The following is a 27241-nucleotide window of genomic DNA, read 5'->3' as shown; positions in this document are numbered from 1 at the left end:
TATACATCTGTTTGTTCCTGTATTGACCATTGCTTGCCTGACCATTCTCATAATAAATATCCTGCATTTATATCCACACTTCATTGTCAGTGTGCCCTTCACATTACAGATGGATGCATACATTTTCAGGAGCAAAAACATTGGCTGGTTTAATGAGTTTTATGCAGTTGTCTCTGCTGGAGTCCTGTTTTGACATTTCATCAAGCACCCAGGTAACATTTTATGATGAGTATCTGGCAAATGAATAATTTAACATTCCTCATCGACTTAATAAACATCATCAGTTTCATCAAGACATGCAGGATTTCTCAGAATCGAGTGTCAAGTGTGAATCCTCCATATTGGCATCTATAGGCACTTGATTACTCACAGACAGCCATATTCCACATGCTATCTGAATCAGCACTTCTGATGACAGTTGTGCTGTGAGATGAACTGACCTTTCTATTCTGAGTCACTGAGGCAAAACTGTTCGGTCTGTAAGAAAACACTGTCAATCCTTCAGACACATTCACAAAAGCAGAACTTAGAAGATGACGCCTACACAAATCCTGCTTTGTTGTATGCGGACGTCACATTAGCGTCTATTATTCTGATGCTTCACATTAGGGCTGTGCTTAATGACTATATATATATTGTATGGACAAAATAAAAAGTCTGTCGTTTCATGTCATGCCTTAGCATTTCGTTTGTGGTGTCAACACAATACATTCTACACAAATGGTTTTTGCTGCTTGTTCAAACTACTAATTCATAATGAGCTAAAACGACACATATCCTGAGATTTTGGCAACTTACTGTAATTGATTTATGCTTAATCCACTTAAATTTGTAAATAACAATTTAGTTAACTTAATTGATTCGTGTTGGGAAACTTAAAGTAATTGTGTGAAACCCACCATTTTTTTACAGTGTAGAGATTTATACTTTTTAATAATTTCTGAGAGCAATATTACACACCATAACTGGGATGCAGATGGAAACATGAATAACTCGATCTTGAAAGTACATTATTTACATTTTGCAAGTTATTTATCGTTAGTTTTATGTTTGACTTGTAATCATTTGTTTTTGCAAAGTGTTTTATATTTTTTCACTGCAAAAAAGGCTTTTCTTACTTAGATTTTTTGTTTTGTTTCTAGTCCAAATATCTAAAAAAATTCTTAAATCAAGAAGACTTTTCTAGACAAGCAAAACATATTGTCTTGTTTTAGGAAATAATATACCAAATTGAAGTTATTTTTACCTTAAAACAAAAATAATCTTATGTCAAAAGAAAAAACAAGATTATGTTGCTTACCCCATTGGCAGATTATTAAGAAAAGTACAGTATGTTTTGCAGTGTATTCATATTTATTTAATATTTCTAAATTTTTAATCAAAGATCCCTGAAGATCAAAATAAAATAAGAAATATCATCATTATAGGGCGTCACTGTGGCACAGCAGAAAGCACGATCGCCTCACAGCAAGACGATCGCTGGTTTGAGGCCCGGCTGGGTCAGTTTGCCTTGTTTTGTGTGGAGTTTGCATGTTCTCCCCGAGTTTGTGTGTGTTTCCTCTGGGTGCTTCGGTTTCCCCCACAAGTCCAAAGACATGCGCGATAGGTGAATTGAATAAGCTAAGTTGGCCGTAGTGTCTAGGTTTGAATGAGAGTGAATGGGTGTTTCCCAGTGTTGGGTTACAGCTAAAAGGGCTGCATAAAACATATGAAAAAAAATGATTTATTCTAGCCAAAATAAAACAAATAGGACTTTCTCCAGAAGAAAAAAATATAGCAAATATTGTGAAAAATTTCTTGCCCTGTTAATCATTGTTTGTGAAATATCCCACTCCTAATCAATTTTTAAACCGAGTATGAGCTGTTCTGAGTTCAGACGTTTTTTAAGGCTCTGGAGAAATGAACAGGTGGCTCTTTTGCATCATTTGTTATTTAACGAGTGTGTTTGACTACCTACTGTATGAGTAAGATGGGGAAAATCAAACGGGGGGCTTCCTGTGTGTGGTAAGTTTTCATCGATTCATCAAACAGCTGCCGCTCAAACTCATATTTTTAAAGTCAAAGCAGGGAAAATGAATGCCGTTCGACTACAAAGGCTCTCATGTCAAAACTAATAACAGGGCAGCCCGTGTTACTCACAGACACAGAATTGTTCCCACAGGCACGACAGGCAGAAGCTACACAACGTCCATTCAGGCCTTCAAGTAATATGGCACTTTAAGGTAATTACGACAGATCATTTGCTGAGGTGAATGTTAGGTCAGATTTCTGCTCTGCTAACAGCTGTAGGCTTGCGTGAAAACTTGACTGTTATTATACACAATATTAGCGTTTGGGTGCTAACTTTGAATGCTAATAACTCCAATAATGATAACACTAAAAATAGCATTTGTTAGCTGATATTTATATGGCCACTGATATATTTACTTTACCAGGGTTTCTGCAGGTTTCAGCAAGTTAAAGACATTTTAGAGAACATTATGAATTAAATTTTGGACTCATACAGGGCTAAATGGTAAAGAGATTTCCGAATGGCCCAGTTGGAAAAGATTTTTTATTTGTCCTATCAAACTTTTTAAAATAATTTAATAAATGTAATAATGCAACAATATTAATTAAACAATTAAATATTTTAGTTAATTCTAAGCAAAATATTTTAAATATTGTGTCAAAACAAGCAAGCTCTAGTTATATACTGTTACGATCACCAGCGATCCAGTCTGTGCAGATTGCTGGTAAACACACATTCACATGAACTACAAATCTGCGGGTTTAAGGACTAAAGATCCCAGTCATGCAACACACACACTCACATACTCCAAGTCACCATTGATTAGGCACTCACAGCTGAAGCTGCTTTTGGACTGATTACACAGACTTTATATACACCTCTCAAATGCACACATGTGCTGAGTCTTGTTATCTGTTAAGGTTACATTACAACGCGTTTCCTTTGTCTTGCTTTGCCGTGTTTTGATCCTCGCCTTGTTTATCTGTGTATCCCTTACTGTTGCCTTCCTTCTGACATCTGCCTATGTATTTGACTATGACTATAAATTGCCCATATACATCTGTTTGCCCATGTGTTGCCCACTGCTACCTGACCTCGCTAATAAACCTGCATTTGGATCCACACCCGTTGTCAGCGTCACTCTCATCGTTACATATACATACACTTTTTTCAACACAACCTTTTTAAAAAATACCAAAAAATAATTTAAAATGTTTTAAAAGTTTTAACAACTATGATAAACTAAACACAAGTACAACAGTTTGTCCAGGTCAGCTTCTTCAGCAGTAAATACACGGGGAACTTTTAAACAAATGTTATCGTAAGGAAAATTATACAACCATTATAGTAAATAGAGTTTCAAACTACACTCTTAAACAAAAAGTTAAACATGTTATTGTAATGGATTGTTGGTGATTGGATGGGTGTTGGCCAGATTGGGTAGCTATACATGAACAAAGGAAAACTCAGACTTGTTTATTTTGATGGTCCATTTGAGTATTAGTAGACTGTCTGCTTAATATTTGTTGATACAGACATTCAACAGACACTTAACTGACTTTAAGAAACTTTGCAAGTACATGTCAACTAACCCTAACCCTAACCCTAACTCCAACCTAACCGTCTACTAGTAATCTGATGAGAATTAGTTGGCATGTACTGTAGATTTATTATGAAACATAAATTTAACAAACGGACCATTAAAATAAAGTGTGACCAATTTATTTACCTTTTTTTAAGACCCCATATACACCCTGTATACGATACTTTATGATACTGTAAAAATATCTGTTAATTAACAGTTTCCATATTTTGTGTTTTCCATTTATTTACAGTTGTGAATTGCATTATGGGAGCTTGATCTCTGCTCTGTCGATTATTGATGTTAAAAATTCAGCTCTACAGTTTAACAAAGTGACTCTTATTTTGAAATTTTAGTAGTTTGAAATAATTTAATGTTTAAGAAGTAATATATACACTGTAAAACCCAAGTTAAGGTATACTCAAACCATTTAAGTTTAAAAATTTATCTTAATGAGTACTGTGAACTTAATCCATTTGAGTACAGGAAGCAATTTGAGCACAGTAAAAACCCAATAAATTAGGAGAACTCAAACCAACTGAATACAGTAAAGCCAATAAGTTAAGGCAACTCAAACCATTTGAGGAAACCAATTGAAACTAATCTAAATGAGTGATGTAAACTTACTCCATTTAATTTTAAGTAATGAAGTATTTAATTAGTTCAAAAGTATTTTCAAAGGAGTAGAATCACCTTTCAGTCAATTTTGAGTTACATACACTCATTTTGTTTGATAAGGTTGACTGTTGGGTTTTACAGCATATAATAAAGTCTGTAAAATAACAAAAAAACTTACTGGCAGTTTATTACAAAGTTTACAGTATGTATTATAACATAACACCAGCCAAGTCAATATATCACTTTAAACTATTAAAAATATACATAAAAGTCACTTTTTCCGGCTTTTTAAGGTTAAAAGTTGTCAAAAGAATTATCAAGGTCTCTTAATGTGATTCAAAAGCATAAATAAACTGGGGAAAAAAATAAATAAATGAACACATGAATCACAAAATATGAGAAAACTCCAAATTATGATTTTTTTACAGTGTATAATATTTTAACATAACATTTTACAAAACCTGTTCTCATAGAAAATGTTTGCAATTCTTAATGAAATAACTACCTGGGGAAGTATTGTAAAAACTTTTTATTTCTCCCACTTTTAACTGTGGAGTCTTTCCTCAAATCAATTCCCCAATAGAACTTCTTAAAAGACCACCAGCTCAGTAGTGTAGTGTGCAGTAAATCTGCACCGTTTCTACCTGCTCCACGAGTTGAACTATATGATCCCTCTTGCTAAACCTGCCTGGTCACAGATATCCGCAGGAACATTTTCAGCCTGTTCTTCACTCTTACCGTCCTGTAGTTCTCGCAGGACGTCCTGCTGTGGCGCCTTTCTGGGATGAACATCCGCAGATTCAGAGCCATAACAAGGCTTTCACAGGTGAAGCGAGCTCATAAAACACTGAAGCCTTGAGGACGGCCTGCATGCAACATTCACGCTTGTAATCAAGTCAGTCGAGTGCAGGATAATTTTAGCGGTGCAATGCATTCTGGAGGATCACAGAGAAACTCTTGCTTAACATACACCTCGCTTTAAGTGTCAAATGCCAAGACACAAATACATAAGATTGTGGTCGGTGAAAAAAAGGAAAGAAAAATGAAGATATAAAACATTATAGCCCAAGTAAGTTGTTTTAAATGACATTTTCTCTTGAACTAAAATTATTTTTCATAAGTTTTCGAACATTAAACTCAACAAGAGTTTTCTTGAACTAATAATGTAACATAGTAAGTTGTTTTAATTTGTTTTAGTAAGTTGTTGAATTAAATTGAAACCAAAAATGAACATTACTTTAATATATTGTGAAACTCGACATTCTAAGTTGAAACAAAGAATCTCTCTAAGTTGAGTTGACTCACATTTTCCAACACTTCTGGTAAACTTGAGTTTGTAAGTTTAAGCAATTTCTATTTAATATATATATATATATATATATATATATATATATATATATATATATATATATATATATATATATATATATATATATATATATATATATATTATTTTTCAAAAATTTGATTGAAGAAAGAACACTTTAAAAATGAAGTATGATTCTAAAGAGTAAACTTTGAATTAACATGTATTTCTTAATTACATATGAATAAATTTTTTTTTTAATTATTTGCACACAACCATATTTAAAATAAGTACTAAAATGTTAATGCTAAAAGAATAAATAATGAATCTTATAAATAACCTGGGCAAGGCAGTGGCGCAGTAGGTAGTGCTGTCGCCTCACAGCAAGAAGGTCGCTGGGTCGTTGATTTGAACCTCGGCTCAGTTGGCGTTTCTGTATGGATTTGAATGTTCTCCCTGCCTTCAAGTGGGTTTCCTCTGGGTGCTCCGGTTTCCCCCACAGTCCAAAGACATGCAGTACAGGTGAATTGGGTAGGCTAAATTGTCTGTAGTGTATGAGTGTGTGTGTGTGTGAATGTGTGTGGTGGATGTTTCCCAGAGATGGGTTGCAGCTGGAAGGGCATCCGCTGCGTAAAAACTTGCTGGATAAGTTGGCGGTTCATTCCGCTGTGGCAACCCCAGATTAATAAAGGGACTAAGCCAACAAGAAAATTAATGAATGAATGAATAACCTGACATTCTGAATAAATCATAAATAATCAGTTATGCTTTAGGATTTATTACAAGTTTTTATTGTAAAGGTTATAAAAACAATTACAAAACTTATACAAAACTTATACAATACAATATCTTATGACTTTGATAGAAATTAATGATCTTCCTGACTGTTAAGGGCTAAACTTAATTCTCTAAAAATGTAATATGATTTTACAAAATAAATTTAATTACAGACTTTAAAATGTGCGCTTTAAAAAAAAACACAGGATTGTTTTAAAGTAATATACTTTGGGTTTATTATACACAAAATCATTTGTTGCGTTAAAAATGTTATTTGTAATTGTTTTAAAATAACCTAATGGGAGCAATTAATGATTTCTCTTTAGAAATAAACTATATTCTATAAAAAATAAATATGATTTTAGTGAACAAACATAATTTCAGGCTAAAAAATGTGCATTTAAAATAAACTGGATTGTTTTAAAGCATGGGGGGGGGGGAATATTACATCAGTAATAGTCAAAAATCTGCTTTTATAATAATAGTTAAAAAAAATGTCCAAATCCTTTGGTATTAGTGAAAACATAATTAGTCCCTAATTTTCATCCCTACATATTTCTCTTAGTGTCTCGCAAACCATTCCCAATTCCTTTCTTTTGAACAATTATAACTTCTTCGGTCTTAGGATTTTTAGACTGGCCCAAATATCAACAAGTGCAAACTTTGTAGACAAAACACAGAGATTATAGTCAAGACCAAAGCTTCTATTCCTGCTTCACTCACTAAAAACACTTGTAGCTGATGTCAGTCTCTAAGATAAAAAAACTGTCCTGTTCAAACACACATACTGAGTGTATATACACACATACACACTGAGTATGTGTGAGGTCTGACGGCTGTTCGAGAGCTGCTGACAACAAGCAGGAATGTGTGTTTGAGTGGTGAGAAGAGTGACGGATGGTCCACATCACACCTCTCCACCCCCCTTCACACACACACACACACATACACACACACACACACACACACACACACACACACACACACACACACACACACACACACACACACACACACACACACACACACACACACACACACACACACACACACACACACACACACACACGAGAAACCATCCATAGCTACAAGACCCTCGAGTCAAGACCTGCCAACATAAGTGTGTTGACCACATCTGAACAATGCAGAAAATGAAGTTGAAATCATGACAGAGGTATAAAAATAGAATTTACTGTAAAATATGCGGAATGTCACAAAATTTGGACAATTTTGGAGGAATGAATCAAATGTGTGAATCTTAAACCTCAAGAAACACTATTTAAATACGAATCGTGCATGAGTATGTGTCTGTTTGAATAAACACTGCCGTTTTATAATACATTTAAGCTAGTGCTTTTTAACAATGAATCGTGATTATTGCACAGATACTGTATACATGTATACTTTAAAAATATTTACATATTCAAATTTATACATATTTTTTTATATTGGATGGATGGATGGATGGATGTCAGGCACTGACGTGACCTGCTGGACCATCAGAACAGGGCTCAATTATATTAATGACACTTCCAAATATGGTCAAAACTGAGCTTTTTATTCTAGAGGTTATAAGATGGGCTATAAAATGAGCATACACAACAATTTATGGATAATTTCACACTTTCCTAAGCCAAATACAGCAGGGAATATAAGTATTGAACACATCATGTTTTTTTCCTGGGAATAATATTTCTAAAGGAGCTGTTGACATGGGATTGAGCCAGATTTCAGTAAAACCCAAGCAATAAAAACATAAAAATATAACAAAAATAAAAAAAAATCTAAAAAATGAGTTGTGTGTAATGACAATAAAATGACACAAGGAAAAGGTCTGAACTACTGAAACATTTTTAATACTCTATATAAATCTTGATGGTTCTTTGGGTCTCGTCTATCAAATCTGATCTTTATTTTGTATTTTTTTTTTCGGATCATCCTGCTAATGTAGATGTTGGACTGAAGCAGCTAGTAATATTGATGAACAATGAGGAAGGGCAAAGGGTTGCAGAAGAACTGCTGAGAGATTTCAGCTGCTGTCTGGGCTTTCACTGCCTTTTTACACCTCCCTTTCTTCATGTGTTCAATACTTTTTCTCTGTGTTATTTTTTTTTTAATAGGCATAACTTGTTGTTGCCAACATGAGGGGAAATTTAAATTTTACAGCACCTTTAGAAATATGTTTTCTGAGAAAAACATGACTTATTTCCCCCGCTGTACCTACTATTTAGATATCAGAGAACAATTTAACAAATTGAGTCAATGCACTCTAAGTATAGTGACTCTTTAAGACAAAATAACCATTAATTTAAGCATCAAAACCTTTTTAAGTTGGAAAATAAAATACTTTTGAATAAAATAAGCAGCATTTGGTCTTTCCCATACAAATAGAACTGAAAAACCAAATTGACCGTATGAAGTAACTCAGTCTGTGTTGTGTCAGCAGTGGTGTAAAGTGAGAAACTCTTCTCTGAAGTGTCTCCATTAAAGCTCTAATCTAATAATGCACATGGCCAGACACACAGATCGCAGATGCCTCATTTATTTTACGCTCCTCTCGTCTTAACGGGCCAACAAATTTGATTTCTGAAGCAAATGTATTCTTTCCCTCAGCTAAGCTTTCTGGGTCACTCCAACTTGACCTTAATGTTCTTTATCTTAAGTGAATAAGACTCCATATGCTGGACCCTGGCTTATCATCAAGAACAATCTATCTGAAATCCATCAATCCATCCATAAATTAAATACATACTACAGCGCCGATTAAAAGTTTGAGGTCATATAAAGGAAATAAATAAAAGAAATTAGCATTTTTATTCAGCAAGGACACGTTCAATAAATCTAAAAGTGACAATAAAGAATTTTACATTGTTAGAAATTCAGTTTCTATTCAGTAACAGTTTTTTTTATAGCTTTATAAGAAAAAAAAAAATATATATATATATATTTTGTTTTCAAAGTTGATAGTAATAAGAAGTGGTTCTTGAACAACAAAATGATCATCATATTAAAATTTTCTGATTATATTAAAAATTATTTTAAATATTTTTAAACACATTTCTTTAATTTACAGCTCTTTTAACTACAGCCTTGTAAAACGAAAGCATCAAAATGTCTTAAATTCAACTTATTTATTAAATTTATTATATTTTTTATAATTTATATATTTAAAATAAAATTAATTTAAAATATATATTTTAGTTATATTAAAAATAACTTTTTCTAAATAAAGTAATTATTCACAGTTATTTTCTTTTTGATGTTTTCAAACATATTTCTTTAATTTAATCCAATAACTACAGCTTTGCTGTAACATGAAGGCATTAAAATGTCTTAAATTCAACTTATTTTATTATTATTATTATTACTACTACTACTATTATTATTGTTCATAATTCATATTTTTTTTATGTTAAATTCAAATAGAAAGCAACTTTTTAAAATATTTTTTACCAATATTATATTTTTAATAATTACAAATATATTTCTTTAATTTAATCTAATAACTACAGCTTTGTTGCAATATGAAAGCATTAAAATGTCTTAAATTCAACTTCTTTATTTATTTATTATTATTATTTAAACATATGCCATAGACAAATTTTGAGGCTGTTTTAGGATACTTTCTTCTTACCATAAACAAAGATGAACAATAAATGCTCTGAGATATATGGTAAATGATCTGCTTTCCTGAGAGCTGTTGATAAAGTGAAGGTGTGGACAGGAGAGAAAGTGAATGAGCACTGATTGATTCTGAAGGTCAAGCATTATAAGGAGGAGAGCCAAGCTGAAGTGAGGAGTGTAATCAATCATATTGTCATGGTGACAGAGAGAACACCGCTTTTCATTGGCTGATATGCATCCATCGAGTATTTGATACATCACTTGAAATAGAAATGACTGAATTAACCAGAATAATTAAAAATATAAATTGCCTAAATCTGGATCTCTTTATTTTCCTGCCAGTTCTCTATACATAAAGACAACAGAATAAAGCAACAAACATAACAGCACTATATATATATATATATATATATATATATATATATATATATATATATATATATATATATATATATATATATATATATATATATATTTATAGATATTTTTGTTTTAAAAATAACATTTTTTTTCTGAAGACAGATAAACATAGTGATGAAAGCATTTAGATGCCATAGATCAATACTTTTATTTAGCTATTTTAAGACTGGGTTTAAAAATGTCAGTTTTTACATAGAATTTTGTTAAAATTACAGGAGGGATAAAAAAAATCATTAGATTTGATGATTATTTTATAATTCCAAGTTCAGAAATATTAAAGTGAGTGAACCTTGGTAAAATAGTGTAGCTCTAAATGTCTACTCTTAAACTGAAGTCCATTATTTTACCACACAGTATAAATCTGCTTATTTTAGAAATCCTTCTTACTTTTTCATAAAATTGATGACCATAAAAACACTTTTAGCCCCCTAAAATAGCTCAAATAAAAAGGTGGTTTAATTATTTAATAATAAAGAAATGTATGATGTGTATTAATCACACATTAATGTTGTGTGTCTGTGTATAAAACTGCTAAAGAACAAACCAGTGTTGGTCATTATCCATAACTAGGGCAGTCATTGTTACAAAGATGAATAGATCTATTACTCAGTGCAGATACTGTAGAAAACGAACAGCACAGATGATCTTTGGGAAATCTCTGCTTTTGTCTTGGTTATTATAATTCTGCTAATGCACACAAATCTGTAGTTGTAGCATTTTTCCAACCACACTCTGTCATTTTTGTTCTTGAACTCACTTCATATTTAAGCACATTTATTCTTTATTTTTTTCCACTTTAGATCTTTTGTCACTTTGCATCTAAAGTGAATGCAGTTTGATTAAGAATGTTTAGATATTAATACAGAAAAATATTTAAAAATGCTTTCTTTTGTTGCAGTTAAACAAAGCAGATTTTCAGGAGTGAATTTCAGGATTCAACCATAATTTCAGTTTCCTCTTTCTGAATAATCAGAAAGAAATGGCAGGCAAGCTTCTCATCTCAACAGTGATAATAAAGAAACCCACATTATTATCTTCTGAGAAGAAAGACAACACAGAAAACAGAAAACAACAGTCCCATTATGAAAACTCAAAGAGATGTGCTTCATCGGTCTGCAGGCTTTTTGTAAATGCTGCAGAAAGGTTTGTCTTTAGTTTTCTCATGCTCTGCTCTCTGCATCTCTGCCGTGACCCCTAAACCGTAATTATACTCCCCGCGTGACCTAAAAGTGCCCCGCTTTTAAGTGTTTTCCCTCAGCCTGTGATCAGATTTCAGTCTAGTTAAATTAGCCGTCCTCTCACCCATCAGGGAAAGGAAACCACAATTCCTGGAGGAGAATGGACCATTTTAGACCGTTACCACACAAAAGCCTGAAGATGACAGAGGAAAGAGACATGGCCGACTGCATTTACTCCTGATCCAGAAATGGACACTCCACCAGTTAAAAATGTGCTAAACCAACTCTATCTCACTGCAATTCATAACTTTTGATTTAGTGACTAATTTGTATACGAACTTATTCATATAATTTAGTATGATTTGCTTATCCACCAATGATGGTTGCCAATAGGGGTGGGGTTTGGTGCCACGCCTCCTTTTAAAAATCGTACATTTACGAAAGACTGAACTCGTAGGAATTAGCCACTAAACTGACAAAATGTAAAATAATAACGTTTTCTCATGAGATCAGGCTGACTGAACTGCCAAACTAGCATATTAGCATTTTATAAATGACACCTTATTGATAGTTAGCTTAGCTGGCAACATAAAAAAATGGCTAAATATTTGTGTTTTCCACAACAACAACAAAAATGTAATGATTGCATGACATACATATTGGCAAAAAATATATAAAGAGTACAATTAGATTGTTTAAGATTAGATTGCTCACTTGTTCACCTCAAAATGATTATTTTATTTATATATTGTTGTGTTCTATAGTTTTTACAAATTATATTGTATATTTATTATATAGATAAATTATAATATATTGTAAATATACATACAACAGTTCTCGAATATGATTGGCTGATAGTCGTGAGATATTAAGGCAATATCAGCACTCCTACAGCCTCTTCACCTTCGTGTATTACTCCGCCCACACTAGGGGTAAAGAGGGACTAAACAACTCACTACTGTTTGACAAATATGGTCGTTGTTGGACAACATAATGTACTTTTGAGGCTTTTTAGGCGAGAATATAGTTGTTTAGATTGCAACTATGCAATTTATTTATAAGGATAGTGCCTATTTTAAATGAATTTCTGAAATTCAGCACATCGGCAGCCATCAGCCTGAGCAGAGCAAAGACGTTTCACCACAAGATGGCAACAGAGACCACATAATAAGTCCTTAAGGGAGGAAAAGCTCTGAAAATTTTCAACTACAGCTGATCAAATCATTGTAAAACAGGTAAATGACATTCTAAGTCGATCTCTGTCTTTTTTATGTTGTAGTGCTGCATTTATGTCACAGTACTCTGGTAGTGTTTGCTTTGCTTTGGCTTTTACAGGGTTTATTATTGTGATAACCCCAATTGCTACAGAGAAATACTGGGAAATCTCTGTTGATGGATCATGGTTCAGCCTTATAATCTTAAAATGTGAGCAAAATCAGCTGTTGTGTCATTACTTTAGACATTACGCTAGAGAATCATTCTGATACTAGCTCTAAAATTACATTGGTGAGTTAGTACCGGCTTCTGCTGTTCTGGCGTCATTTGCGGATGTAAATGGAAGGCGGAAGAAAGTAGTTCCTCTTATTTGTAGCAGTGCAATATGTATTTTTAAAACCAATTTAATTTATTGGTTATTAGTCATAACACAATAATAATTACAGACATATTTATTGGCCAGAATACTAATATTAAAAAAGAAAAATAATGAAATAAACAGGATAATACATTAAAATATTATTAATACTGAACTAAAAAGTTAGACAGAATCTGCTGACAGATAATGCAGATTTTTTTTTTTAAACAAAATCAGCCATTATAAGCGGAAGGAGTTTTGAGAGTATAACAGCTAAAAGCATAACACAAGAAAAAAAATATCATTTTTAACCTTTTAAAGGTTTGCATATTACTAAATAATAATACTAAAATTAATATAATTAAATTTTTAAGTAAACAAATAGACTGAACGATAGGCTCAAAAATCTACTGAGTACTATGTGGACCTATAAATGATGACAATGCAGGAAATTTACATATACAATAGTTGTATTTAATCTTTTATAAATTTGAGACTTTAAATATTAGCATTTAGAATATATTTGGCTTTTTTGCTGTAACTTCTCAACATTAAAAACACAACAAATCTACAACAAAGAGCATCGCATATACTCACAAAATGACATTTGTGGTTTGTTCAAACTACTTATTTAAAATGAGCTGAAGCAACACTTTTCTTGAGTTTTTTTTAATTCAATCCACCTAAATTTGTAATAACTAATAAATACAAAATATAAAATAATAAAAAAAACAATTAATTAAACACAGAAAAACAAACAAAAAAAAAAACAAGTCAACACAAAGTTAAAATTAGAAACACAAGTGGACTGGTGGAGTGTTGTGTGTGTTTTTCTGCTGGTGTCCGCCGTCAGCACAAGCACTTGAAGTCGCTTTGGCCTTGTGTTAACATGACAATCTCCAAGAGCAGCCCTTGACTTCTGTTCATCAAACATTAGATTGATGTGAGCGCCGCCAAATGCGACCTCTCGGCCCTGCTGGGATTAAGAGCCACATTCAGACCAAACACAACACAGGAAACGTTTCGCACAAGTGCTTCTTTCAAGATGAAGAACTCGACACGTTTCTCCAGCGAGAGCTCAACGCCATCTGCACAAAAAGCAAATCGCGCCACTCCAACCGCGCTTCTCAAAATAAACACTACACTTTTAGTTGCAGCATATTCACACACACACACAAACACACGCCATCTGCAGGGATGAGGCTATAATACACATCCAGACTGAAACGGAGACATCAGACATCCACATTTTTCAGCATGTGATGAATAGTTTTTTAAATTATGAGTTGCACTTCTTGCTTGGAGGATATTTAAATGAACTGAAAGAAATCACTTCAGCTATGGATTAGGTTCTTCTTTAAATAATAAATATGCAATGTATAATATGTACATACAAATCTACCAATCAATATGTTCAAAACTCAGCTGCCAGAATTCTGACAGGGACCAAAATCAGAGAACACATCACTTCGGTTTTGGAATCTCTCCATTGCCTACCAGTCAGATTTCATATTGATTTTAAAATCCTCATGCTCACACGCAAGGCCCTGCATCGTTTGGCTCCACATTGTTTATCTGAACTTTTAAGATGGTACTCCCCTTCACGTGACCTTTGCTCCTCCGACTATGGTCTTTGAACAGTTCCCTTCACTCGTCTGTGCTCTATGGGTGACCAGGATCTGACTCAGAGGGTTTGAAACTCTCTACCTTATGACATTAGACATGCTGAATCTTTTAGATTGTTTAAAATCATCCTTGAAAACACACTACTTTACATTATTATTATTATTATTATTATTGTTATTATTATTAATATTAGTATTATTATCATTATTATTATTATCATTATTATTCACTCTAAGGCTGCTCGATATTGTTCAAATCTGACATTGCAATCTTTTATTCTTCTGCTATTTATATTGCAATATGAATACAGTTTGACCAGAGGACTTAAGTAGCGCTATTTGGAAATAATTAATTAATTTTAGACTAATTTGCGTGATTCTAGGAGAGTAAATGTTTTAAAAATGCCTTAAAATGTGTAGGTGGATAAAAGAGAGCAAGGATACAAGTGAAACGCCACAGCCATATCACCATGCAGCCCAAGAGCGGTTACTCACTGAAGCTATGCATAGCTAAGCCTGGTCAGTACCTGGATGGGAGAATACATTGGAAAACTAGGTTGCTGTTGGAAGGGGTGTTAGTGAGGCCAGCAGGGGGCACTCAACCTGTTGTCTGTGTGAGTCCTAATGCCCCAGTATAGAGAAAAGGACACCACACTGTCAGTGAGCGCTGTCTTTCAGATGAGACGTTAAACTGACTCTCTGTGGTCATTAAAAATCCTATGGCACTTTTTGTAAGGTGTAACCTCGGTGTCCGGGCCAAATTCTCTTTATCGGCCCTTACTGATGGCCTCCCAATCATCCCCATCCACTGAATTGGCTGTATCACTGTCTCTTCACTCCACCAATAGCTGGTGTGTGGTGAGTGCACTAGCGCCATTGTTCTGTGGCTGCCGTCGCATCATCCAAATGGATGCTCCACACTAGTGGTGGTGTGGAGAGACCCCCCCCCCTCATGCTTGTGAAGTGCTTTGGGTGTATGGCAATACACAATATATAATCAAATATAAATATTCATTGTTTAATTAGTTCAATAATAATAATTCAACTGCGGCTCCAGGTCAAATATAATCCAGACTCCATATTGCATATCCTGCAAGGTGACTATTAAATGTGCATTTGCAATATCAATTCTGATACAATATATTGTGTAGCCATAATACACTCAAAAAAATGCTGAGTTATTTCAGCCCAATTCTGGGTGTAATGTGGACTAAATCAATTTTTTAAAATTACATTTATAGGAACCAATTTATCCAATTTTTATGTCACATGTGGGAGCGCGTTGAGGAAAAACAAAGGGTAGGATCCAGGTGCAGGTTTGGTAAGAATAGTCGTGCAAGCAGTCGATTAGGGATGGCTGATGTGAAGCTGACGTTTCAACACAGTGCCGAGATCCTGAGCGCAAGTGTTTCAAAACACTGCATTGAAGTAAGATCCGAAACACCCAGGTCACACAACTAAAGTGTTTTGAAACACCAGGTAACATGACTCAAGCTATTCAAAGCATCTATCATTTCAGAAGCATTTCAAGACCTGACAAATCTGCGTTTGACTGACAGGGTCGGAAAAAAAAACTGTATCTCATGTAGCCCAGTGGAACTTGTGCATGTGCACAGAATAACTGTGCTGCAAATGAGCTGAGTTTGACTACCGACTTGAACAAATACTCTGAAATTATGACTAGATGTATTTTACTAGCGTTACTTTTTTATGACCAAAACAAGACATATTTATTCACAAATTGTTCAGTCGGATGTTAGACCAATTAAACACGCAAACCAAAACACGCTTCAACAACAGAGTAAAAAAACCATCTGCATCACCCTGGATTCGAACTCATTATCTCAGCATGGTAGTCTGGAACTCTCACCGCGTCACTAAATCACTTGAATCCTCAACTCTGCATAGTGTGGATTAATACCTCAATTTGCGGTTTTATTTGCTAAAGTTGTTCCAGAGCAATACATAAAAGTAACCCCTAGGTGTCATTGTAGAGACAGGTTTCAAAATGTTACGAAACTTTGACATATTTGCTTCGACTGTTTCAGTGTTTCACGAAGCCTCGCTTTGCCCACCACCAATGGCGATACAGAATATAGCAATAAACAAAGCTATGCTCAAAAGCATGGCAGGCAAAACAAATAGCAACAAACAAACAGCGACAGCAAACAAAGACTCAGCAATGAACTGGTGTATCAGAGGTGAATAAGTAGTCTGAATCATAACAAGTTTAAGCTGTGTGTGTGTCATCAGTGGTGATGAGAAACTGGTGTGTGTGAAAGGGCATGATGGGAGTTGTAGTTCGTTAATGTGACAGTTCAATTTTGTCCATATTTGACCCAATTTGGGTTTAAATAACCCAGCATTCTTTAGAATGACTCTGTACTAAAACTTTTCTGCAGCATGTATATTCAATATCTGTGCATAGGATTGTTGTTTTTCACAATTTTGGGGTTAACTGCTGAAAGTAGTTTGTTAATTCTAATAAGTTGACTTTTAATATTGTTTTGGTGAACAGTGTGAGGAATAATGACACCTCATTGTACAGAGATTTTAAAAACAATTTACAGATTGTTTACAGTTTGATCGCAGTTACTCTCATAATTTGTGCAAAGCATCATGGGACACAGGGAAAAGGTGGATGACAGACATGCTGATGTGAGTCTGACATCTCAGTGGGACGTTAAACACCATTATCTAGTCTTCACCTTCAACCACCAGACAGCTGTCTACTCCGACTGTGCTCTATGAATAATAAGTGATCTGATAGAAATGATTGCTTCCTCTTGGTATGCTGAAATATGAGATTTGTAGATGTTTTGTGGAGTCTTATAACTAGAGTATAACCTATAAAACTGGCATTATACCTCTCTATCAATGGAGTGTTTAACACTAAAACAGTTTTGTAAAAAAAACATAAGAGTAGAAAGCCAGTTAGCATGTGCTTGTCGTGTGGGTGCTGAGGATTCAAACTCAGCTTGTACACTAGAGCTATATTGAAAATCATTCGAGAAATCATTTCTGAGATTTTCTAAATGCATGTGATTGCAAAATATTCTCTCTTTAATCAATTCTGAGCTTAGTTTTAACAGCAGATGGCACTCTAGGTTAGTTTTTTTTAAAACAGATAGTGCTCTATGCTAGTTTTTAAATAGCAGATGGCACTCTAGGCTAGTTTTAAACAGCAGATGCACTCTAGGCTAGTTTTTAACAGTAGATGGTGCTCTAGGGTATTCTTTAACATTAGAGGACGCTCATGGGCATTCAAAAGCAGCTGACGCTCTAGGCTAGTTTTTTAATAGAAGATGGTGCTCTAGAATAGTTTTTAACAGCAGAAGACACTCTAGGCTATTTTTAACACTAGATGGCACTCTAGGCTAGTTTTTAACACTAGATGATGCTCTAGGCTAGTTTTTAACAGCAAAAGGTGCTCTAGACTACTATTTTAACAGCAGGTGGTGCTCTAGGCTAGTATTTTAGCAGCAGACGAATCTCTAGGTAAGTTTTAAACAAAAGATTTGCTCTCGGCTAGATTTTAACAGCAGATGGTGCTCTAGTATATTCTTTAACAGTAGAGGATGCTCAAGGTTAGTTTTTTTAACTACAGAAGGTGCTCTAGACTATTTTTTAACAGTAGATGGCAGTCTAGGCTAGTTTTTTTTTAACAGCAGACTAAGCTCTAGGCTAGTTTTAAACAAAAGATGCGCTCTAGGAGAGTTTTAAACAGCAGATGCACTGGTATTTAACAGAAGATGGCATTCTAGGCTAGTTTTTTTTAACAGCAGACAGTGCACTAGGCTAGTTTTTTTTAACACTATTTGGTGGTCTGGATTAGTTTATGAATGTCAACAGCTCAAAAACCTATTTGATTAAACCATGGACATTGTTAAGTTGTTTTGTGGTATTTGCTGCTTGTGTTGCTCTGCTCACACATCCGAAACTCTAGTTGGCAGTAGGCTTTGTGTTCCTCTGTGTCGAGTTTCTTCGCGGGTGTTTTGTTTATTTTGAACACTACAAATAGCTAAAACTCGCTCATTCAGAGGCAGGAACTGGCGGATGTGCAATAACTTTAATCATAAGGTAAACACAAAACAAAAGTTTTCCATCTGGAGCTTCTTTATGGACTTGACACTTGTAACACTTACTCCATCTCAACTCTGAGTAAAAAGAGTGTTACGTCAGTCGTGTCTTTTTTATTCTCCAATCAAATGAAAGCAGGGGCGGGGTTTCCTTGAAGTGACAGCAGTGTTTGTGTTGTCAAGACGAAAACAGAGACTTTTAAAGATGGATATTAAGTCACTAGTTGTTGCTGTTTCAAGCTATTCAGAGCTGTAAGACTTTACAAATCTTGAATATCACATTATTTTTAAATACAACAATTATAACAATATCAACAGCAACACTCGCACACAATACGCAGCGGATTCAGTTGTTGTATAGTGACATTAAAAGTGCCTCTTTTTTCTTGTCAACAAAAAAGGCAGTGTGGTGCGCCCTGCATTTTTAGAAAGTAAAAATCGTGATCGGATCCTTAAAAGTTTATTTTTTAAGAAGGTGCATAGTGCACATGGAGAGGAATAAAATCAAATAAGGAAAAGAATGAGAGTAAATAATGAAAAGTGAGTAAAGAGTTGTATTAAACGTCTACTATTTTCATGTTTGAAAACATATTTTAATCTTTGATCCAAATTGTAAATACCAAATAATTAACAAAAAACTCAACGGTTAAATAAAATGGTAAAGAAAGTGCCATGAAAACCGAGATGATTTAGGAATCTCTGCCCTCTGGAGGTCAATGTTTGATGACTCTCAACAGTAAATCACATGCTCTTTTTAAAATCTCCCATATTGCAATAAACGCCACAGTTCATAAGGTCGTAAGAATCAATACTCAAACGCAGCTGATAAAATAACTTGGATGCGCTCATTTTAATTTGCACAAGCCGGCTCCTGCAGAGAATACCAAATGAAGTCCGGATTAGATTGAACGGCACTAATTAAAAGTAGCCGAGATGTTTATCGCAGTGCCGCAAAGCCACACAGAGCAGGATATTTAAACATCAAATTATGAAGTGAATGAATGAATGCGAGTCGCTTTGATTCCTTCATCTCTGCAATATTGGCTTCTGATTTTATCGAGTCACTCCTTTCCTTCCTTCATCCTCACATCCGACTTTACATATTCAGTTCACTGCCACTTGTGCTGGGCTCCACATGTAATACATAATTAAAGAGCTCCCCTTATCACCTCATCTCCAGACAAGCAATAAGACCCTGCCTTTGTGGCTTTGACATGCAGACCACCACACCAGCCAGAATACAGACCACGCTGAGGAAAATGATAATAAAGAGAAGATATGAAGGTAGTTTTCAGAAATCAAACTCTATTCTTCATATGCTGAGCCTTTGCTTTATTATTATTACTATTATTACCTGCCAGATCTAATGTGGACTCTATATTGTAAAAGGAAGATTTATGCTAATAGAAAACAACATCATGAGCATCAGCATTAAAGTGTGCATGGGTCTGAGCAGGTCTTAAACGCAAAATAAGCGAAGTTTTGAGGAAAAAAAAACATGTGTTTTGCACTATATGATAAAACAACCAGGAGCTATTTAGCACAACATGTGAGAGTAAGATCAAGTCTTAAATTCATTAAAAAAGAGCAAATTGAAGATCAAAAACTTGGCTATACATCAGGTGAGGCAAAATATGACCAGCAGCTATGTGAAGGTTTTCACCAAAACAAAAGCTTTCAGCAAGTATAATAAGTCAGATAAATATTATGCCAGCTATATGTGAAAACTAGTGTTAATAATGGTTTTATTATGTTATGTTTTCAAACAACAAATGGACAATATAAATATTGTAAAACCTGTCAAATTAATTACAAAGTGTTATTATTTAAAGCTTATTATTATTTGATATTTTATCAAAAATGTAGTTACATAAAATAAATAAATAAAATATACATTTAATATATATATAAAATCTTTATAAAAATGTCAGAAATTATATTATTATGATCATTTTTATATTATTGTAGATATTTGATATTATATATTACTGTTTATATATATATATATTTCTGTTTTAAATATAAAAATAATATAATATAATATTATTATTATTACAGCATTATTATTTAGAGCTGATTATTTTTGATAATTTATAATAAATATAATTACAATAAATAAATTATATATATATATATATATATATATATATATATATATATATATATATATATATATATATATATATATTTAATATCTTTACAATAATAACAATATATAATTACATATGATATATATATATTTATAATGATAATAAAATTTTATATTATTGTAAAGATATTTAAAATTATCTAATAATGTTTTTATATATATTTCTGTTTTAAAAATAACATTAATATTATATTATGTTATGTTATGTTATATTACAGTGTTATTATTTATTATTATTATTTAGTTATTATTTATTATTATATTATATGTTTTTAATAAATATAATTACAATAAATAAATAAATACATTTGATATTTATGTAATATCTTATATTATTATGATAAATATATAGTTTTATATCAATAATATAATTTTATACTATTGTAAAGATATTTAATATTATATATTACTATTTTTTATATATTTCTGTTTTAAAAATAGCACGTATTATATTATACTGCATTAATATTACAGTGTTCTTATTTAGAGCTGATTATTTGAAATTTTACTATAAGCGTAATTCTAGAAATTAAATAAATATACAAATAAAATATAAATTATATAAATATATAAAGTACATATACATAGTTTCTATATTATTATCAAGATAATTAATATTTATATTTATAATGTATGATTTAATATTTAATAAAACAGATATATTACTGATTTAAAATAGCATTAATATCAAAATCAATATTAATATAAAAATTTCTAGTAAAAGAGCAATTAGGAAAGTTACAAAAAGAGAGTACAAAAACAGCAGTCAACAAACTACCCCCAAAACTACTTATCCATCTAAGAAACAACCAAAGGAAGCGAATACATCTTTTTACCAGTTTCATGCTGTGATTGTTTTGATCCCAGCGCCACAACATCACGCTCATCTTCCTCACTTCACCTGCCGCTGATGCAAACACACAAATTCCCTTTGCACTCCATCAGAGGAGGAGAACAGCATCCATCAGCACCATTCACAAATGTTCAGAGGAAAGAGAGAAAACACTGAGAGATCCATGATGACTGAGAATCACTGTTCAACTGAACAGAGTTTGAAGAGACTGAAGGTGAGTGGATAAAGACCAGGAGAATGAGTGAGAGAAGAAGCAGATCTCCAATGTGGAGGAAACACTGAGTGCGCTCTCAAACACACCGCTGAAGGGGGAGGAGAGAGAGAGAGAGAGAGAGAGAGAGAGAGAGAGAGAGCAGCTGGACAGGCAGATCTCCATCAGCTGTGAATGGGGGAATCCCTCTGTTCCTCCCCCACATTAGACCTCCATCCAAACACCGCTCCAGCCAATCACAAGTAAACTCACCATCATTTTTAAGCAGATTCATTAATAAAGCTGAAATAAGTGAAAACAGAAAGCTCCTTTAGAAATTATCTATAGGGTCAGGCCAAATTTGCAGACATTCTTTTGCTCTTTCTGCAAGGAATTTAGTGAAAAGTTTGTGGATTTATGAAGAATGACATTGAAAGTAGACTGCGAAAAATGCTGGGCTCCACACAATCAATTTTTGCCGAGACAACTTGAAGGAATTGAGTTAAATTATTAGGTTTTACAAATTAAAGTGGATTGAAAATAAAAAAAAAACTCAAGAATTGTGTTGCTTTAGCTCATTTTAAATAGATAAGAGGTGTAACATGTAAGGTTTACAATGCAAACCCAAATAAATTTGTTTGTTTGGTAAAGAAAGCTACAGAAGGTCTTTTATGTAACACATCCAATAAGAGACGTTGAAAAATTACTGCATACCTAAATGTCTGCATATTATTCAATAATATTGCTGAAATATATCTTAAAAGGTAACAAATATATACGCACAGTAAATAGATTAAATAACGGGCTCAAACTTTTACAGAAATCTGCAGATTTTAGCAGGTGTAGATTTCATATGTGCTAAGTTCTAAGCAAAACATTTTTGGCTGCCACTCACAACAAGTAAATAAAAAAATCAAAAACTAAAAACAAAAACTAAATGCAAAAAAAAGTAATGAAACTCTGAAACAGTTAAAACTCTGCTGTTCACCCATACTAAACGTTCCGCGATCCTGTCATTACGATCAGTGCATTCAGTGCTGTTGCACCCTTCATCCATTTACTGTCCTTCATCTTAGTCCCTGATTTATTAGGGGTCACCACAGTGGTATAAACCGCCAACTACTCTGGCACATGTTTTTAGCAGCGGATGCCATTCAAGCCGCAACCCAGCACTGGGAAACATCCATACACTCTCTCATTTACACACATTCATACAGTACACTATGGCCAGTTTAGTTTATCCAATACACTTATACCGCATGTCTATGGACTGTGAGAAAACCGACACGAACACGGGAGAACATGTGGTCTCCACGCAGAAATACTAATACTTTACTGTATAATACCAACTGAACCAGTCGGGACTAGAAGCAGTGACTTTCAGAAGAGCATACGCTGCAAAAAACCTGTTCCAGAATAATTGGCGGTTCATTCCGCTGTGGCAACCCCTGATAAATCAGGGACTAAGCGAAGGGAAAATGAATGAATGAATAAAAACAAAACAAAAAACAAAGCAAAAAAAAACTAAACAAAACAAAGCAAAAAACAAAGCAAAAACAAAACAAAGCAAAAAAACAAAACAAAGCATAGAAAAGAAAAAAAAAACTTAAAAACTTAAAAAAAAAAATAAAAATCAAACCTCCTGTCAAACACACAGGTCACAGCCTCTGTTCTGCTCTGTGGTGATAGAGGAGTGTGTGGCACACACCGCTGGCAGGAGCTGCGGCGACACACCAGGTCTTCCCCATGTTCAAACCCTCGCCAAACCACAAATTACAAGCCAGATCTCAGATTCTGGGGATCGCCCAAGTTTCTGCCTTCATTCCCACACTAAAGAAGCCCAGAGGCTGCAGAATGAAGCTTGTTTTAAAAATACACTGCACACACAGGGCTTCTTTACTCAGGCAGATGTTTAGGAACTGACAGAGCGGAGCTACTAGAGCCTGACGGGATTTTAGTGGTTGGCAAAGCTACAGTGAAACTGACATTTGCCACTAAAGAAGCTATACTTAAAATTAAGTAGTAAAACTAAAGCAAAGCCTTAAAAAGTTGTAAAAACAAACGTCAGATTCAAGATTTAAGCACTTGTTTAATTTTAGTTATATTTGCCAGGACAAATGTTTAATTTATGTTTTTAATATACAGTACTGTATGTGATTTAATGTAATTTATGCAAAATGTAATATTAAAAAATAATAATTTAATCTTTTAAATAAAGATTTTATTTTATACATACTAAAAGTAAAATACTTTTGCTGCTTGTTCAAACTACTTATTTAATGAATTGAACCAACTCAATTCTTATTGTATGTTCAATCCACTAAATTTGCAAAAACGATCAAGTTAACTTGATTTGTACAACCCTGGCTCATTCTGAAAACGAAACCCTATATACATTTCTGCAGAGCGCCAAAGACTTCCCAGGAGGTAAATTTTTTTTGCAGTTTTTGTTTTCATGAATCCACTAGAGGCTGCTGTGTATGCTTTTTCACATCTCAAATTTCTCTCGCGAGTGCCATTCGTGCCTGCTGCTCTCGCATAAATCCACCAGAGGCCGCTGTCGACTGACTGACCGATCGACTGACCCACCCTCTTCCTTCCTTAAACTCAACTGACCAATAGTGTTTTTAAAAGCAATCTAGAAAAAGAAAAGCCCTTGCCTGATTTTACCACGTTTATAGATTTTACCACGTTCTAACCCTGTTATTTACTCGTTTATTTTATTTTTTGGCTTCTGTTTTTGTCTTACCTGCTTTCTGAAACCATTCTTTGCCGGACTCGAACCCTATTGTCATGGTCAACTCCTCTCTGCGTCTCAAGTCCGCTGACGTACATATCGAGCTAACTGGACAAACTGGTAACAGCGGGAAAACCGTCTATATGGAGGTAAGCGGTCAGCTGGTAATTGCAATAAGGAACGGCATCATACTGCCTGTAGCATTAATTACAAAGAAGAAATGCATCCATACGTACTTCTGGCTACATAATCCGCGACCACCAGATATGTATATAGGGCTGTTTTCAGAATGAGCCTATGTTGGATTTGTGTTGGGACAACATAAAGGAATTGTGAGAAACCCAGCATTTTATACAGTGAACATACAGTTGAAACCAGAAGTTTACATACAGTGTGTAAAAAGGCACATAAACATTTAAAAAAAAAAAGTCATATTTTTTGAGAAATTGTTATACCTTTTCTTGAAAATCAAGTTTACATACAATAAGATTATTCTGCCTTTAAAAAAAGCTCAGATGATGGTGTCAAGGTTTTGGAAGTTTCTGATTGGTTAATTGACAACATTTGAGTTGATTAGACGCACAACTGTAGAATAGTATTTAAGGAAAACCTCAAACACACTGCTTCCTTGTGTGACAAAATGGGAAAATCAACAAGTCAGAATCAAAAGAAGCCAGATTACAATTAGCTAAATTACACAAGGAAAATAATTTTTAAATAATTTCAATAATTTTTGGAGACATGTCCTGTGGTCTGATGGAACTAAGATTGAACTGTTTGGCCATAATGAGCAGTGTTACATTTGGAGGACAAAGGGGAAAGCTTACAAGCCTAGGAACACCATCCCAACTGTGAAGTATGGGGGCGGCAGCATCGTGTTGTGAGGCTGTTTTGCTGCAGGAGGGACTGGTCCACTTCACAGCATAGATGGCATCATGAAGAAAGAACATCATGTAGAAAAACTGAAGCAACATCTCAAGACATCAGCCAGGAAATTAAAACATGGCCACAAATGGGTCTTCCAAACAGACCATGACCCTATAAGCATACTGCCAAATTTGTTAAAATGTGCTTCAAGGACAACAGAGTGAATGTTTTGGAGTGGCCATCACAAAGCCCTGACCTCAATCCTATAGAAAATTTGTTGGCAGAGTTGAAAAAGCTTGTTCAAGCAAGACAGCCAACAAATCTGACTCAGTTACACCAATTCTGTTAGGAGGAATGGGCCAAAATTCCTTCAAACTATTGTGAGAAGATTGTGGAAGGATATCCAAAACATTTGACCAAAGTTATACAGTTTAAAAGTAAAGCTAAAAAAATACAAAGCAAATGTATGTAAACTTTTGACTGTCTAGAAATTAATAAAAAATTATCCAAAAAAAAATCATTATTCTGGCATTTAGCAAATGTGAATGATTTAGGTAATCCTAACAGCCCTAAAATAGTAAACGTTTAATATGATTTAACATCAGACATTTTAAAAAAATTGTTAAGTTCCTTTTTTAGAGTGTATAAACTTCTGGTTTCAACTGTATATTTTAAATGTAATTTTCTTTGAATGTCTTTAAATTAATTAGCGAAAATAATTTTTAAAGTAGTTCAATTTAATTAAGTTATAATAACAGCACTAGAACCATTACGCCACACTCATAGAAATGTTTTTGCTGCTTGTTCAAACTACATATGTAAAATGAGCTGAATCAACTCTTAAGGTTTTTTGGGGGGCAACCAAATTGTGCACACTGTAAAACAATACTGTGTTCCACACAATTCCTTCATGATGTCCAAAAACAAATCAATTAAGTTTCTTTATTGTTTTTACAAATTTAAGTGGATTGAACATAAAACAATTAATATGTCACAAAAAACTTTCTCATTTTAAATAAGTAGAACAAGTAAATAAGTTAAACAAGCAGCAAAAGTCTCTTTTTGTGTGTGCATTTCTAACACAAATTTGTAATTCCTCTTAAACAATGGATTTTATAACGCTATTTATTATGAAAAAACATTACTCTCCACCAATCCTTCAAGAGCAGACTCGCGTCTCATAAGATTTATATCACAGTTTTCTCAGGAAATCAGGCTTATTTAAAGCTAATTGGGTCTTTAAAGCTCAATAAGAGTGTTAGCAAAACACATTGTAGAAGTGAGCAGATTTATTGTGTTTCTGTAGAAGCGAGTGATATGTGGCGGACGCTACATGTGTCAGGCAGTGGAGAACAAGCTCATTAAAAAACAACAGCTTTGAATCACAGCCTCCGCTCGCCATTCATGCTCTCAATGGATGCTAAAATAAACCCCAAGTATGTGTGGACAATGCGGGGGGCTCGGGCCTCTTTGTTTCGGGAGACCCCCATCATCTGCTTTTCGGGGGGTTTTTGGGGGGTGGAGAGGTGCCTGCTGACGAGCTGTTAGGGGGCGGTGGGACATATGGGCTTTCTGGGGCTCTGACACCAAAATTCATGAGAGATTCTGAGGCACCCTGAGTGTTCCGAGCTGATGGAGATGCAGACACTTTT

At 33.9% G+C, this 27241-nt stretch overlaps 1 protein-coding gene across 18 annotated transcripts in view; it reads right to left on the bottom strand.

The window, feature by feature from the left end:
* The window catches only part of nav2a (neuron navigator 2a), a 386862-nt gene that overhangs the window by 144706 nt on the left and 214915 nt on the right, over positions 1-27241 (bottom strand). For 4 of the 18 annotated variants that reach the window (XM_068222556.2, XM_073908179.1, XM_073908178.1 and 1 more), the window contains exon 1: positions 21779-22063. The exons of 12 other annotated variants lie outside the window; for them this stretch is intronic. In XM_068222556.2, coding sequence (XP_068078657.2) covers positions 21779-21829 — 51 coding nt within the window. In that variant the 5' untranslated portion in view covers positions 21830-22063. Of the gene's footprint in view, positions 1-4949; positions 5118-21778; positions 22064-27241 lie in introns of those variants that run through there. 2 more of the 18 variants (XM_073908177.1, XM_073908176.1) reach the window with 1 other exon arrangement.

The sequence above is a fragment of the Danio rerio genome, chromosome 7 (genome assembly GCF_049306965.1).
Source record: "Danio rerio strain Tuebingen ecotype United States chromosome 7, GRCz12tu, whole genome shotgun sequence".
Taxonomy (NCBI): Eukaryota; Metazoa; Chordata; class Actinopteri; order Cypriniformes; family Danionidae; genus Danio; species Danio rerio.
Note: the sequence above shows the minus strand (reverse complement) of the source record. Positions and strands in the feature narration are given on the sequence as shown.